The sequence below is a fragment of the Seriola dumerili genome, unplaced genomic scaffold, assembly GCF_002260705.1.
Source record: "Seriola dumerili isolate Sdu_G_001 unplaced genomic scaffold, Sdu_1.0 BDQW01000531.1, whole genome shotgun sequence".
NCBI lineage: Eukaryota > Metazoa > Chordata > Actinopteri > Carangiformes > Carangidae > Seriola > Seriola dumerili.
In genome coordinates this window covers 598536-614134 of record NW_019174786.1, presented here as the reverse complement: position 1 = coordinate 614134, position 15599 = coordinate 598536, and the positions used below count along the sequence as shown (strand labels likewise).

The 15599-nt window shown below is 41.7% G+C and overlaps 1 protein-coding gene across 2 annotated transcripts in view; it reads right to left on the bottom strand.

The window, feature by feature from the left end:
* Positions 1–47: 47 nt before the first annotated feature.
* svep1 (sushi, von Willebrand factor type A, EGF and pentraxin domain containing 1) overlaps positions 48–15599 on the bottom strand; it is a 90918-nt gene continuing 75366 nt past the window's right edge. Inside the window, exons 38-49 of one of the 2 annotated variants that reach the window (XM_022764181.1) lie at positions 12764–15474; positions 12100–12334; positions 11596–11751; positions 10843–10906; positions 10028–10201; positions 9756–9932; positions 8435–8617; positions 6568–6738; positions 4747–4842; positions 3113–3208; positions 2151–2244; positions 48–350 (exon numbers count right to left, since the gene is read on the bottom strand). In XM_022764181.1, coding sequence (XP_022619902.1) covers positions 320–350; positions 2151–2244; positions 3113–3208; positions 4747–4842; positions 6568–6738; positions 8435–8617; positions 9756–9932; positions 10028–10201; positions 10843–10906; positions 11596–11751; positions 12100–12334; positions 12764–15474 — 4188 coding nt within the window. In that variant the 3' untranslated portion in view covers positions 48–319. The remainder of the gene's footprint in view (positions 351–2150; positions 2245–3112; positions 3209–4746; positions 4843–6567; positions 6739–8434; positions 8618–9755; positions 9933–10027; positions 10202–10842; positions 10907–11595; positions 11752–12099; positions 12335–12763; positions 15475–15599) is intronic. The other variant, XM_022764182.1, reaches the window with a different exon arrangement.

The following is a 15599-nucleotide window of genomic DNA, read 5'->3' as shown; positions in this document are numbered from 1 at the left end:
ACATAACATCTTGCTGTAAGGGTGAAGAATCTGATCAAAAGAGCATTTCATGGTATTTTATGCTTTAATAAAAATGTGAGAATAGTTTACACATATACATTGAACAATTGCATCAATAGTTTTTACACATCGTACAAGTATATAGCAGCATACGTTTAATACTGTTGAGTCTCTATATGAAAAAATACAGCTTTATTTTACAAACTGGTTCTTGCTTTGCCTTTTGCAGAGAGATGAGAATGAACGGTTTACAAGTGTGTCAGTTAACTATACAAGAATTCCCTTCATAAGATGATTCACATGGAGCTGAGTGGAAACTTTAGAAGTGATAGTATCCTGATTTCCTTTTCCTGCAACGAGAGGGAAATAAGTTTTACCTTTCATGTGAAGGAAATTCAGGGTTAGCACTTTTTTAAAACATTTTTATTGTATACAGTCAGAAGAAACACTGAATAATTCTGAATGTTTTCTCATTTTCATTTCCTTGTGTACTGTAGATCTTAACTTCATTGTCATTAGTTTTTATTATACCAAGTAAACTATAACTTAAGTTGAGGACGGACCTGCACATGCAGCAGACAGTACTTCAAAACCTGGATAAAGTGCATGCTACAGTTACTGTTTTTTTTCCTCAGTTTCTCAGAACAAGAATAAAGGCTTATCCAGGTTTCTAAAGCCAGGACATAATAACAGACATGAACACAACCGTGATCCTGCTAAAAACCTGATCCCAACCCGGATACTAGTGTGCAAGTAAATACTCTCCAGGACATTCCCAGGTTGAGTTCAAGTGAGGACCTTCATTGTTTCTAACTCTTATGCCATGAAGTACAGGAAGTAAACCTGATTTAACAAAGGGTGTGAGATTGTGGTAATGGCAAAAAAATGTGCAACACAATTACTTTGACCCGCAACATGGTTTTGGGCTTCCATGTAGTTCCATGTTGCTTCTGTCTGTGAAAGAATTTGTATCATAATGACTTCCCACTAAGATTGAACTAAGATTGAAATATAAAATCTAAAAATCAAGGCCTGAATTGGTATTTTTTTTCCTGTTAAAACGTCCTCACAGCTGCTCTGGAGGTGTCTTGGCAAAACTTTGGACACATGAATAAGAAAAGCTCACTACCCAACAAGAAAATGGAGACAGGAACATCAAGTACACCCCTAGCAGATGTTACTGTACAGAGCTAAGTAATATGATTCACTTTAATGTGTGGAATAATTCTGAGTAAGCAGACAAGAGCTTTACCACATGATAGATTCACAACTTTGGAATAAGCTCCCACAGCTAACCAGGAAACCAGTCCCATACTGTGAGCCTGGTTTACAGCCCTGTCACCCAAAGGAATCATTAATAAGATCAGGGTTAACACCTTGCTGGGTTATTGAGGGGCTGACATCAAGCCTGCCACGTTTGTTTCCACAGTAAATATGTATCTTTATAGCTTCACACAGAGTTGCAGCTATTAATAAGATAAATATAGAATTCATAGAGCTTGTAAAATTCTCCTGAATAAAACGTTTCTATTTTTTCTATGTTCTATCAAATACATAAAAGTAAGTGTTTTATTGTGGACATTTAAAATGTTATGTATGAAAAGTGTCTGTCATTTGACAACTTTAACAACTGCACACAGCGAATAAAAAAACCAAAAAAAAAACAAAACTGTCACTGTTACAAGCTGCATGTGGTTGCAATTTTTTAGCCATGTTAGCAGCACGGCTCTGTGTGTGTGTGTATCCGTCAGTCAGTCCCCCACATGACAGTGAGCTTAACGTTGCTGATGTCAGCATTTACAGTCACTGAAAGCCCCGTTGTGTTTAAGTGAAGCTCTACAGAGCCTCTAACATGGCTCTAACATGTGTTGTCTTTTTGCCTTAACTGAACTGTTACAATAACAGTTACCTTCCGCCCTTTAATGAACTCCATAGAAATTGTTCCTAGTTTTGTAAACAGTTAAAGATAATATATATTTTATAAAGGTGCTAATTTTTATACTAAAAGTTGTAAAAAAAAAAACATTTTTTTTGCATATTAAGCTACATATAACCACATTTATCACTGATGCAAATAAACTTATTGTAGTATTGTCACTGTATTTATTTTTATATTTTTCCAGCGTGTTTGTGTGTTTGTCTCTGATCACCTGGAGCAGTCGTGCCCGCTCCACCCTGAACTGCAGTGACATCGGTTCGGCCTGATGCATCTGCCTCCATTCTGACAAGGTGATGAACACACAGCTGTGGGGAGACACACACACACACACACACACACACACACACACACACACACACACACACACACACACACACACACACACACACACGTCATCATTACCATAAATGCAAATACTTCCTTATGAGGAAGTAACACTAATAACTTGGAAATCTTGTCATTGTAATGAGGAAATGTGCTGTGTCTTTTATGATCAGGTGGGAAACAACTATTCTACAAACAGTCATACTGCTGTTACTGAACTGTGGGCAATGGAGAAATTATAAAAATATCTATTTTGTCTAAATAATATTTTTTCATTATCAACCATTTAAGACAACATAGATTCCAGACTGATTGACTAATCTTCTATCTGCTAATGCAATGGGAAGGTGGAAAAGGTCCACTTTATTTAATTATAAATGTTAGTTTTTTTAAGTTCTGCTGATTCCCAGTATAAATAAAACTGTCCAACATACAATTGAAGTTACTGAGATAGCTTATAAGCATAGTTGACTTGAACCATAAAGGAAAGTATATCAATTTTAGTAAGAATATTATAGAAGACATCATCTTATATGTCAGTCATCAGTCAGCGGCAGGTAGGTCATAAATAAGTTATACGCTATTAATTAATAATAAATAAATAAATAAATAATCAAATACATTAATTGAAGGAAAAAAGCTGTGGCATCACCGCCCTCCTGAGTCAGTGCCATGAGGGTTATTATGATGCTGACGTGCAGGGAATCCTGTTACGTGAGGCCTCACTCTCTACATGCACTCCCATCATACGTCACTGAGCTATCAATGCACACAGTAGGTGTACAGGTTTACTCACATATGTACCAGCATAAACATGTGAAAGCATCACTGACTCACACATGAACTCACCACTGTGACAGCGTGTGCCCGTCCACCCGGTGGGACACTCGCACTGGTAGGGTGCCACGCAACGGCCTCCATTCAGGCACGGCAGGATGCAGATAGCTGTTATTAAAGAAGAGACGGGAGAGATGAGTGGAAACAGGAAGGGATTTAAGGTCATCAATCCCACCTCTCTCTGTTGGTATCCTAAACAGTTGATCCCAGTGTTGACATTTGAAACCATTTGTGACTGCAGGCTTGAGTTATGCATGTTATTGTCCTGATGAAGAAAGAGAAGAGCCTCTCCACTGCTTGTATTTTAACAGCCAAGCCCAAGTTGTTTTTTTTTGCAAATGTAAATGTAAAGAACAATAATGTACAGTAGAGAAATAAATGACTAATTGTTATTAACTGTTTAGTGTATAAAATATCAGAGAACTATATAAAAAATGTTCATTGTAATTTCCCAGAGCCCAACGTCGCCTTACACATGACGCCTTAAAACTGCTTATTTATTCAATTAACAATAATATAAAACACAGGAAAGCAGCAAAACTTCACCACAATAATGTGTAAAAGTTTTATGCCACTTTAAAAATAAATGTTTATCACTTCAAGTGTTTTATTAAAATATATTTAACACTGTTGACTTGGGCCCCACTGCAGTAGGTTTAACTCATGCTAGCAGCTGTGTGAGGCTGTGCTCAGGCACAGCTGTGCTTAGAGCTAAATGCTAATGTCAGCATGCTAACATATTCACAATGACAATGCTGACATGCTGATGTTAAGCAGGTAGAATGTTTACATTGTTCACTATATTAGTTTAGTATGTTAGCATTGCTAACATTCAATGATAAGCTTTAAACTCAAAGTGCAGCTAAGGCTGATGGGAATGTCATTAGTTTTGTAAATATTTAGTCAAAAACCAAAGTACTGGAATAGTTGATGTCTGCACATTTCATGACAATACATCTAATAGGTGGTGAGATATTTCTGGACCAAAGTGGTGTACTGACCAATAGCACCATCCCTATAGCTGTGCTGCTAGCATAAATAAAAACCTTTGACTTATATTTACAGATGCTTCAGTAAGTAGTCAGACCCCTTCACTTGTTGCACACTTTACTGTGTTGTGGATTTAATTCTAAATGGATAAAATTGCCAATCAATGTACACTCAATAACCAATAATAACAAAGAGAAAACATGTTTTGAGAACTTCTCAAATGTGTTAAAAATCTAAAACTGAAATCTCACATTTATGATAATATTAATTTACAATTAAATCTACAACACAATAAAGTCTGCAACAAGTGAAGGGGTCTGACTACTTACTGAAGCCACAGTAGGTGTTGACCTTTGTAAATTAATCTATTTAAAGGCCTTTCAATCAATTTGAGAGCAACAGCAGGTTCCATTCTTGTGTGATATTTGGTTGTTATTGAGTTATTGCTCCTTTAACTTACGTGATGACTAAACACAAAACAAATACCTGAAACTCTTTGTGCACCATTGTCTGCTAAAATCTGTTTCACAAGCTGGCTGGATTGCTGAATTAATGAGTGTTTGAGTTTGTGTTGTAAAACACTTGGGGTCATGTTGTTGGTATTAACTGTGTGTCCACAGAGTTTACTGAACAATATATCATGATTAAATACTTACGCTCCTCACACAGTCGGCCCATCCAGCCCTCGGGGCAGGAGCAAGTGTTGGGCCGCTGACACACACCTCCGTTCTGACACTGCAGCCAACACACAGCTAAGGGAAATGTACGCACGCACACATAGACACACACACACACGCACGCACACAGACAACAACATATCAGAGATTAAGATAAGAGGAATCCTGCTTGAAACACACACGTGCACAGCATATATCCTACATGTGGAAAGAGACTCATACAGAATAGAGCAACATACTGAACAGACTCAGTCCCCTTTCACTGGAATTGGGTTTTCAAGTAATTTCTGTTATTTCTATGGTCACAGCCTCTGGTGCTACTCTTGACCATGCAACCTCATGCAACAGAACAAAAACAGCATTCACACGCTGCAGATTAAAGTCCTCTGTAGAAAAACTCATCATCAACAGAGACGCCCCGAGTGTGTGTGTTTGCGTACTTCTGTATGAAACTCAGCAGCCGTTAGAGAAAGGCTAGCTTGGATCCAGCCCTTATTGTCATATGCAAAACATGTGAGTGGCCATTTGAATTTCATGTTGCATGGGATCAGTGGTGCTTTCTCTGTTTCTTTAAAAGTGTGGCAAAGCAACACAAGAGATTCGATCCTCTGATTTGTTATTTTAAACACACTAACACATACATTTTTGTCAGAGGACAACATGTCAATGGTCTATTTGGAATATAATTTAAAAGAACAACTCTGAAGTCAGCTGTGCCAGTTTGATCAACCGTATTTTCTAATTGGTCACCTGATTGACAAAACACAAAGAAATGCGAGCTCCGATCAAAAGAAAGCTTTTGATATTCCAACACTGTTAAACATTATCATTATCTTAATAGATAAATAGCATTTCTATGATAAAGTCTGATACTTTTTTTCCCCTTTTGAACCATTTTCCCCGTCACCTTCCCACATATTTCATGAATGAATGATTTTCATGAATGGCCTTTTTCAGAAGAGGAGTCAATGTTTTAACCACAGATGGGTGAGTGTCGACAGATATGTAGGGAAGCAGACTATGGATGTTGTCATGTCTGTTTCCTGTGCAAGTGACAGCACTTTTCTCTGCACCTTGGTGATTATCCAGTTTACAGTTTATGTGTGTGTGTTGTTGTGTGTTCGTTCTGGCTTGTGATGATTGTGAATTTTCTCTTTCAGGACAAAGTATAAATCAAACATATCTTGGACTTGACCTCCGGTTTTCTCTCTGTAATAAAAAGTCAAGAATGAAGCTCCACCTCCACTTTTACAACTGAGGGCTGTACACCAAATCCACAACTATGGATGTTATAGATTGTGAACTGTGTTATATTATATTGTAGGTGCACTAGAAAAATCTTGACATGATGCCAGAAAGTATAGTTTTATCCAACCATTCACAAAAATGACAACAACAAAAAAAGACACCACTAGGCAGTGCAATTCTGCCTGAAATGTAAAGCACATGACCAAATGTTTCAACATGTCTAAGGATGGATTTGTTTCTTTAATGGGACTGGATCCAGGCTACAGAACATACTCATGTAAATGAGTCATGAGTGACTCATGACTCATAAGATCCAAGAGATCACAGAAAGAGGTGTCGGTAACAGTACAGCAGTAGGGAGGAGCTTCTGTGGTGAAGCTGCCCTTTTTCAACACAGAAAAGTTAATATCCTCCACAGAACAAAGCAGCAGTAGGAGTCCAGGAAAGAATTAAAAAGCTGAGAAGCAGCGCGGTGTCATGAGCGAAAGGGACAGTCAGCTGAAGCAGAAGTGTCCTGGGAAAAGGGCAGAGTCCCCTCTGTGTTCTCTCTACCTCTGCATGTGGGAGGTGGCGTCCAGGTGCCGTTCTCCAGACACCTGCTCCTTCCAACGCCCTCCATGGTGTATCCGCCAAAACACGAGTACACCGCCACGTCCCCGAACTGGAACACCGCCCCCCGCACCACCCCATTGGCCACATGGAGAGGGGGGCCACAGGACACCCCTGTACAACAGCCCAGATGGAACGACCCACGAGTTACTCACTAGACTACTTAGTGTTTTTTTGAAAAGGCTGCTGCTGTCTTAACCATGTCTTTGTTCTTACACTCACAACATGTTTTTTTACTAAATGGCCTAAACAGCTGAAAAACATTTTAATCTCCTGTAAAAGCAAAGTTGAAAAGGTGCTAAGCCTACAGGGAGCGGACGAAATAAAAGAGACACCTTACAATACTGTACAACAGAAGCTCATTATGTCAAATTGTTTGAGATTGTCAGAGGTGTCAGAGGTGAACTCAGCTCTGAGTTTGAGTTTTCTTTGTTCAGTATGTCGTCATTTGCTCTTTCCTTCTTAGCAAATGAGTGTTTGCCACTCATGCACAATACACCGAATAATAACAATCTTAAAAGTGGCCAAACTGAACCTCTGTGAGCATCAACAAAAAAACCATCTACATTAACCTCACTCATTTTCTGCAGAACTAATATATTGTATTGTAGGTTTTTCTGCTATTTTGTCTACCCCCTGTATGTACTTATAAGATACAACTATGTAATTGTGCACTGCAGAGAGAGAAAACTGTGTTGATTAAATGAAATCAAATGTGTTTTCTGTATCCCTCATTACCCTGGCAGACAGAGAATTTCATGCAAATGTGTCACATAGTTCAGCTGTGTGGCTTCACTTAAACATTGTCTGTGACAAAAACAGGACTAAAAGGATTATGGTACGCATGCATATAGGAGAATAGACTCCATGCAAATACAAACAATGAGCTATAGTAACATAACCACCATTGTGTTGCATATTCAGGACAACTGTGCCTAAGAAAGATCAGAGGATTATCTGACAAAGGTTGCCATAGAAGCCGCAGAGATGCCCATAATTAGTCCAGCGTACAGGACAGTGTTTGAAGCAGCCTCATTTGTTTTGATAAAAGACTAGCGAGAGACAGACGACAACAGAGAGAAACGGTACTTGAGATAACAGGTAGATTTAAGCCAACAGCCATGCAAGTGTGGAGCAGCACTTGCACAAGACGAGGGGAGCATGCAGAGGTGTGAAATGTTGATGAACTGTCGATTTCCCGAATATATAACAAATTAACTTTGTCTGAAAAATATCTAATAGTCATACATGAGATGATACTGATTTTTACACAAACAATAATCATAAAATATGGTTAGGAAAAAAAGAGAGGCAGGGTATTTTACAGAACCATAAACAAGGCAAATATTATATCAATAAAGAAAAGATAATTCATTTTTGAAAAGTAGACTTCATTCACAAATATAATAAAATTACTTAAAACTTGAATTAATAAGAATGGAGGTCAATATGAAGGTACAATAAAATAGAAGTACAATCTATGAAATGTTTATGTACAGAAATCTATATTTGCATCTCCCAACACAGACAGCAATACTGATATATTTGTCATAACCAGACAATAATAGTGGTCTGCTAGTACAATATATCAGACAGCTTTTATTATTGATGGATTTCAACTTATAACTGATTAACTTGGTGAGCTTCAAAACAAGCAAAACAAGCTTGGTAAGTCTTGTTTTGAAAGGAGGGATCAAACGAATGCCTCCTGTTCTGTCAAAGTATTGTGATATAAATTGAAGGCTCGCACAATGTGCAATATTTTCCCCAACTGGATAAATAGAACTTACAGCCTGCAAATTGTACCTACTTTCACACACAGAGCTGATGGGGCTCCAGGTCTGGTCTGGCCTGCAGGTGATGGTGCCGCTGCCTTTTACCTGCTGACCTTTGGGGCAGGCGACACGCACTGACTGACCGATAGGAAACTCCTGCTGGGATCCGTTCCCGCTACCGCCCCCCCTCCAGCCTGGAGGAGCCGGACAGGACTTAGCTGTCAGGGACAGAAATGATGGATTTATTTTTGACTAATCTTCATCGAGTTGATAGACTGTGTCTGTGAGCAACACAAAAGTACATATTTTATATTTTTAATATGTAAAATCTAACATGGCTGGTGTCATGACATGAGGCTATGTTTGAAAACACACACATATAAGGAAGTTTAGACGGTAATAAGTATATTTCTGTATTTTAAATGAAAACTGTATTACACCTATGGTAACAAAAATTAAAGTTTTAGATTTTAGTTTTTACTAAAGTTTGTGTTACAATAATATACAGTAGGTAGCCTGTACTTGATGATACTCTTGTTTCCACATATGTAAATAGGGATAGATAAATATTGAAGACATTTTTCATTGTGTAATGTAATCCAATATGACACCATCACAGGTGCTGTACAATACCACAGACTCTGTCTGTCTGTGACACGGCCACAGGTTTCACAAAGACTGGATTGATTGCAGGGATCATATTCAGTTATATTACACTGAACACCATGTTCTGAACAACATGTTTACACTTGATATGCTTTGCATACAAAGAAATGTACTTTATATTCCCAAAGTATATTTGCATTAGGGATTCAACCAACTAAGATTTTTTTGTTGAATAATTGGTTTGTTGTCTTTGAAAATCTTTATTTTCATTTTAATCTTATCTCTGTATATTCTTAAATATTCTTATGCATATGGTTTTATTCTTAGCATGTTTGAATTTTGTAGTGTCCTTTTTCACTTTGAGCTCACAGAGATGAATTCCTACGGTTCTTTGCCACATGTAAGTTTCCCATATGACTATTTTAAATTTTGTTTCATTTTGACAAGTGAGAGGAACTCTTGATTCACTGACCTCTTGTCACAGTCTACACTGTGAAACAGATTATGAAACTGAGTGATGAATTTTGTGTAGGGTGTTGACTTGCATTGTTTCCACATGCACAGGAGTGAGTTTGTGAGACTGTAACTGTGATCATGTCGTTAGGACAAACAGGAAGAGAAACTAAGTGAGACAGTGGCTATCATTCATCATATCCCATCAGTTAAACTTGTTTGGCCTGCATGTTTCCATGTAACTGTGTGTTTGTTTGTGTGTGCGTGTGCGTGTGCGCGTGTGGCAAAGTTTCTCACGCTGGCAGGTGGGGAAAGTGGAGCTCCAGGCGTTGCCCCCCATGCACACCACCAGACGATCTCCCACCAGGTTGTAGCCTTTATCACACTGAAACTCCACAGCGCGCCCAGTGTTCAGGTTGTGCTCCTGCACTTTGCCGTGCAGCATCTGTTTCGGGCTGTCGCAGCCTCTGACCCCTGACATGAGAAACAATTGTAAAGATGAATTATTCTGTGTAGCTACTTAACAATCCCTCTATTTACCCAAAGTGCTTACTAACCGCCCTTCATACCTTCACATGTAGGAGCGGGAAGGCTCCATGTGCCGTTGGCCTGACAGATGAGAGTCTTAGAGCCGACCAGCTGCAGCCCAAGATTACATACATAACTTGCATTGTGTTGGTAAGTCTCTCCTGTCATCTGGACCAGTGCATTTTTTACTGTGGGAGGAGGCCCACAGGACTGTGCTGAGGAGAAAATAAACAAGCATGACCGAAGTTTCAAAGGTGGGGTTGGAATGTATATAATGTACATAATGTAACAGGTAACATCATGAGGAACTCTAGGTTATACCCTCCGTACAATATAATTTCTATTCACTTTGCTTTGAGATTATTTGTTAAAATTGACTGATTTTCACTAAAACTGTCCAAAAACAGCAAACAGTGAAAATTATTTTATAATCCAGAGCTACAGCTCGACTGAAGTTCTTTTCACACCTGCAGCTCTCTCTGGAGAGTTGTTGTTGCCAACATTTCTCCATTCACAGTCACATCCAAATTTAGTATTTTCCCTTTTCATATCCTCTTCTGCAGAACCGCAGGGAGGCAAATAATTCCTGACCAATGTCTGCTTTTGTTATGGAATAGGATCACATGAAGATTTGTGTTCTTGAAGGGTGTCAGTGGTGGCGTTGTCCTCTTTATTTACTCGGTCATTCATTCTGTGTTGATTGTGACTGCACTGTCATGACTAAAAAAAGTTTCCTTAATCTTAAGGTGTGTTTCCCACCTGTATTTCTAAGAATAGCACTGACAACACACTAGGATGAACTATTTGATGTTGTTACAGACACGCCCTGGTCTGTCTCATATGAACACAAACCTACCAACACACACTGGCTGGGTGCCACTCCATGTTCTGTCTCCCTGGCAGGTCTGGATAGAGTCTCCCTGCAACAAAGAGAACAGTGTAAAGCTGCAAAGTATAGCAGACAACCTTGACACAGCAAAGTGTGAGCTGTATAAGTATGAGACAATTAGGATTCATGGATTTCATTTCTAAATGCAGCAATGCACTCTTTGTGTGTCTTCAGTGGATTAAAAGGCGCTCATTGTTTCAAACATACAAATTAAGGAAGTTAGTTCAGCAGCGGGTATCAGTGTATCAGTGACTCAGCTCCTTCTGTTTGCTCAGTTGCAACACACTCCTATTGATTGCTGAGGAGAAATCATGTGACTTTCTGTAATCTGATTCTTAGCCATTAGCTCAGTGTGGACAGACTGTTGTTTAAAAAACAGAGTGCAGGAGGGGAGGGGAAGCCCCCTGCTGTATTACAGGAAATGAGTGGCTGAGACTGAGATTTTGAAGGCACTGTCAGATACCAATTACATCTTATAGGGATCAAGAAAACCTGGAAAAAGGTACATTTGTGAAGGTTAAACCCTGAACTCAGTTACACACAAAAAGATGAATGTTTTGTATCATCCACAATTTTGTATTAGGTTTGGTTTTCCAGTACAGCTGTGTTTTTAGCTTGTCATTGTGAAGTTGTTTGTTTGCTATTTTATGGTGATGTCATTTATGAGACCTGTTTTTGTAATGTCAGCAGCTGAAGAAAATGTGGCCTGGTGAGAAATACCTTCATGTTAAAGCCAGGGAGGCATGAGTACATGACAAAGTCTCCATAGTTGTAGCTGTCCCCCTCAGTCACACCGTGATGAAGAGGAGGGGGTTTCTCACACACCACCAGCTCGCAGGAAACTGTCAAGATGCTTGGAGTCCAGCTTCCACCCAGCTTATCACATACCACAAAAGACAGGAGCGGAAAATGCTACATTATTCATGGTTTCTTATTGACATGTTTAGCGGAAAAGAAGGGAGAGATAAGCAAAGTGTTGCCACTTTAGATAAGAAAAGTATTGCAAAACCACAAGGTCTACTTTTTGGATCAAAGTGATGACGCACAATATTTTAATTAAGTGTCAAAAAAGCTAAATTACTTAAAAAAAAAAAAAGCAGGTCAGAACATCCTCTTTGCATATAGTGACCAGGAAACCTCCTGTTTTGTTATTTAACCAGCTACTTTCATAAAGATTAATAATCTAAGAGACTTGGACAAATCATTCACCAACATGTTTCCTACCTGACACTCAGCTAGTGCTGACCCCTGCAGGTAGAAGCCAGGAGGGCAGGAGAGCGTGATGGTGCCCCCAACAGGAGTGAGCTCTTTCCCAGTGATTACCAGATGGGGGACGGAGAAGTTGGTGGGCAGCAGGCAGGGGGTGGGGCGGCACCGAATGCTGTGTTTGGACCATGTGCTATCACTCTGGCAGGAGAGAGAATCTGTCTGTGTGGCTATTTCATACCCATCCTCACACCTGGAGAGCAAGGGGGGAAACACATGACAGGGAAGAAAACAAAATGAGGGACATACATGAGAAAAACAGCTTCAGAAAAACTTTATTGTCCACCACAAAGCATTTAGTCTTTAAAAAAAGAATACAACATGTAAACAAACATGTCTACTTATGGTAGAAATGATTTTGATACAGAAATAAGGGCTATCAGACATATGAGTTCCTAAAAAACATGCTGGAGGTCAGGTGATATACGACAAGTTTATAGATAATAGCCTATTCACCTGATCACACACACTTACTGGGATTTGTTTGTTGCAAAGAGAATTGACAAAGACACGTGTGTAACTAACAATGCAAAAGACAATGTGGCAGATAATGTCTATCAGAAATGCCAGAAAAATAAAGTTTCAACTCAAATAAAATTAAAGGAATAATTTCAGTATTTACCTGTATGTGATTTGTTTTGGGAAGGTGAAAGTGTCTCCCACCACCTGAGCGTGGGCTACAGCTGGAGGTCTTCCACAATTCACAGGCTCACAGCTGATCCTGGGTTCCCCCCATCTGCCGTCTCTTCCACAGGAGAGGGGTGGGTACCCCCTTGGCTGGTAGCCAGGCCGACACCTGTATATAACTGTGTCTGGGAAGGTGGCACTGCCGCCCTGCAGAACAGCATTAGCAACTGTAGGCGGAGCGACACTGCACCTCCCCCGGCCACACACAGGTACCCCAGGGCTCCACACCCCTCCCTTCTCACACACCGCCTGAGAGGGACCCAGCAGCTTGTAGCCGTCATCACACTGGAAATGCACTCGGTCCCCGCAGGCGCGGTCTCGCCCGAGAACCACCCCGAATTTCAGCACAGGGAGGGCACAGAGGCAGGGCCGGCACTGGGGCACGGTTCCCACCCAGAAGCCTTGAGCAGAGCATCGCAGGACGGGATCCCCAACTACCTCGTAACCATCGAAGCAGACGTACTCTACCACATCATCGTAGTTGAAGCTGGAGCCATTCAGGAAGCCGTGGCTGATGTCCTCGGGGGGATCACAACTGATGATATCACAGTGAGGTGCTGGTTTGTCCCAGAGTGCGTCTGACTGACAAACACGTGTGGAGTCTCCGTTAAGTGTGTATCCTTCATCACATTCATACTTTACCTTGCTGTTGAAGCCAAACTCTGATCCCAGCACACGCCCATTGGGTATTGGTGAGGGTTTCCCACAGCGGGCAGGTACACAGGTGGGAGACTCATGGCTCCAGGTGCCATCAGCCTTACAAACGCTGACAGATTTCCCTTGTAAGAGGAAGCCAGGCTGGCAGCTCAGTTCTACCTCATTATTATAAGTGTACTCCTCTCCTTTGACAGTAATATCACTGGGGACTTTAGGAGGGCCACAAGACAGAGGCTCACAGTGCGGCTTCTGTCTGTTCCACTTTCCATCTCTCTGGCAGGCGATAGTTTCACTACCTCTGAGGACAAACCCAGGGCTACACTCATAGTGAAGAACCTCAGGATACACAAAAGCGCCCCCATGAGCAGTGCCATTAGCGATAGCTCCTGGGTTGCCACAGGAAACCGGCTGACAAATGGGGGCGTCATTAGTCCACAGTCGACCTGACACACACTGCCTCACAGCCTCGCCCTTAATCTCATAACCTTCCTCACAAGTATACTTGACCATACTGCCGAGGGCGGTATCAGTCACATTCACCCAGCCGTGCTCCGGACTGGGCGGTGTTTCACACTCTGCCGGGACACAAGACGGGGCCGTCCCATTCCAGCCTCCGTCCTCCTGACACACCAACCTGGTGGGGCTTGTCAGGTCGTAACCTTTGTGGCAACGGTATTCAATCAATGTCCCATGAAGGAAGCTCAAGTCTTTAGGTGAGGCTAATGTTCCAGTGTCTTTAGAAGTCTGCTCTGTCACCCTAACATACTCCCCAAAGTCAATGTGAGGAGGCAGGCCGCAGTCTGACGCCACGCAGACGGGAACAGAGCTTGACCAGCCGAACTCCTCACAGGTCAGATGGTCCTGACCCATTAGCTGGAAGCCAGGGAAGCAGCTGTAGAAAATAGTGACACCAAAACTGTGATCCTGACCCTCGACGAAGCCGTTCTCAATGGGTTGAGGTGGGGTGCAAGATATCTGCACACACGCCGGTTGCTCAACGTCCCATTCCCCACTGGCCAGGCACTTCAGAGTCTCTGGGCCTTGGAGGCGGTAACCACGACGGCAGGAGTAGGTGGCACTATGACCAAACTGGAGTTTTGTATAAACCACTTTTCCATTGACTATCTGATTAGGAATGGAACATTCAATTGGGCGGCAAGAGGGGACCCCTCCAATCCAAAGTCCCTTTTCTCCACAGAGGACAGTGGAGTTGCCAACTAAATTATATCCAGTCCTACAACTGTACAGTGCTTTGCTGAGGTACATCAGACCCTGGACGTCAACTATACCATTAGAAATCTCCACAGGCTGAGGGCATTCAACTGGGATACACTCTGGGTGAGGACTGCTCCACTGCCCGCTGGCTAGACAGGACACAGAGTCCTCTTTTCTTAAAGTGAAGCCGTCTATGCATGTGTAGGTCACCGCTGAGCCGTAAGGGAACGGGGGAGAGGACAAGGAAGGACCGCTGAATGACACTTGAGGAAGTGGGCCACAAAACACCTGCTTACACAACGGGAAGGTGTCGTTCCACTCCTGGGATGGGGTGCAACGGAGGAACCGAGCACCCTCGAGGACGTAGCCATCTTCGCAGGATAATTCCACTGTCCCAGATTCAGAGTCCATGCCCTTCAGGACCAGGTGGTTCTCCTCCAGCGGCGGCTCTGGACACTGCACCGGTGAGCAGCGTGGGCGCCTCGTCTTATCCCACCGTCCGAACTTCAGACAGGTCCAGACCGCATCCCCGGCTAGCTCGTAACCCTCATCACAGACATACTCCACTTTTTGACCCACCTGGAACTCAGAGCCCCTGTAATGTCCGTGGGCGATGTTGGGAGGAGGGTCACAGGTCAAAAGGACACAGGTGGGAGGGTCGTTGTTGGACCACTGGCGGTTGGCTTGGCAAAATCGATCTGGACGACCAACCAGTCTGTAGCCTGCGTTACAGATATATGTCACCTTGCTGTTGAAGGTGTATCGAAGTCTGACCTGTAGGCGGATAAACAGAGAGATTTATCATTTAAACATACTGTATTAGTTTATCAACAGTCGTTGAATTCCTAAGGAATTTCCTTGAAAGAGTGACTCAATTCATGCCAAAGTAAATATTTATT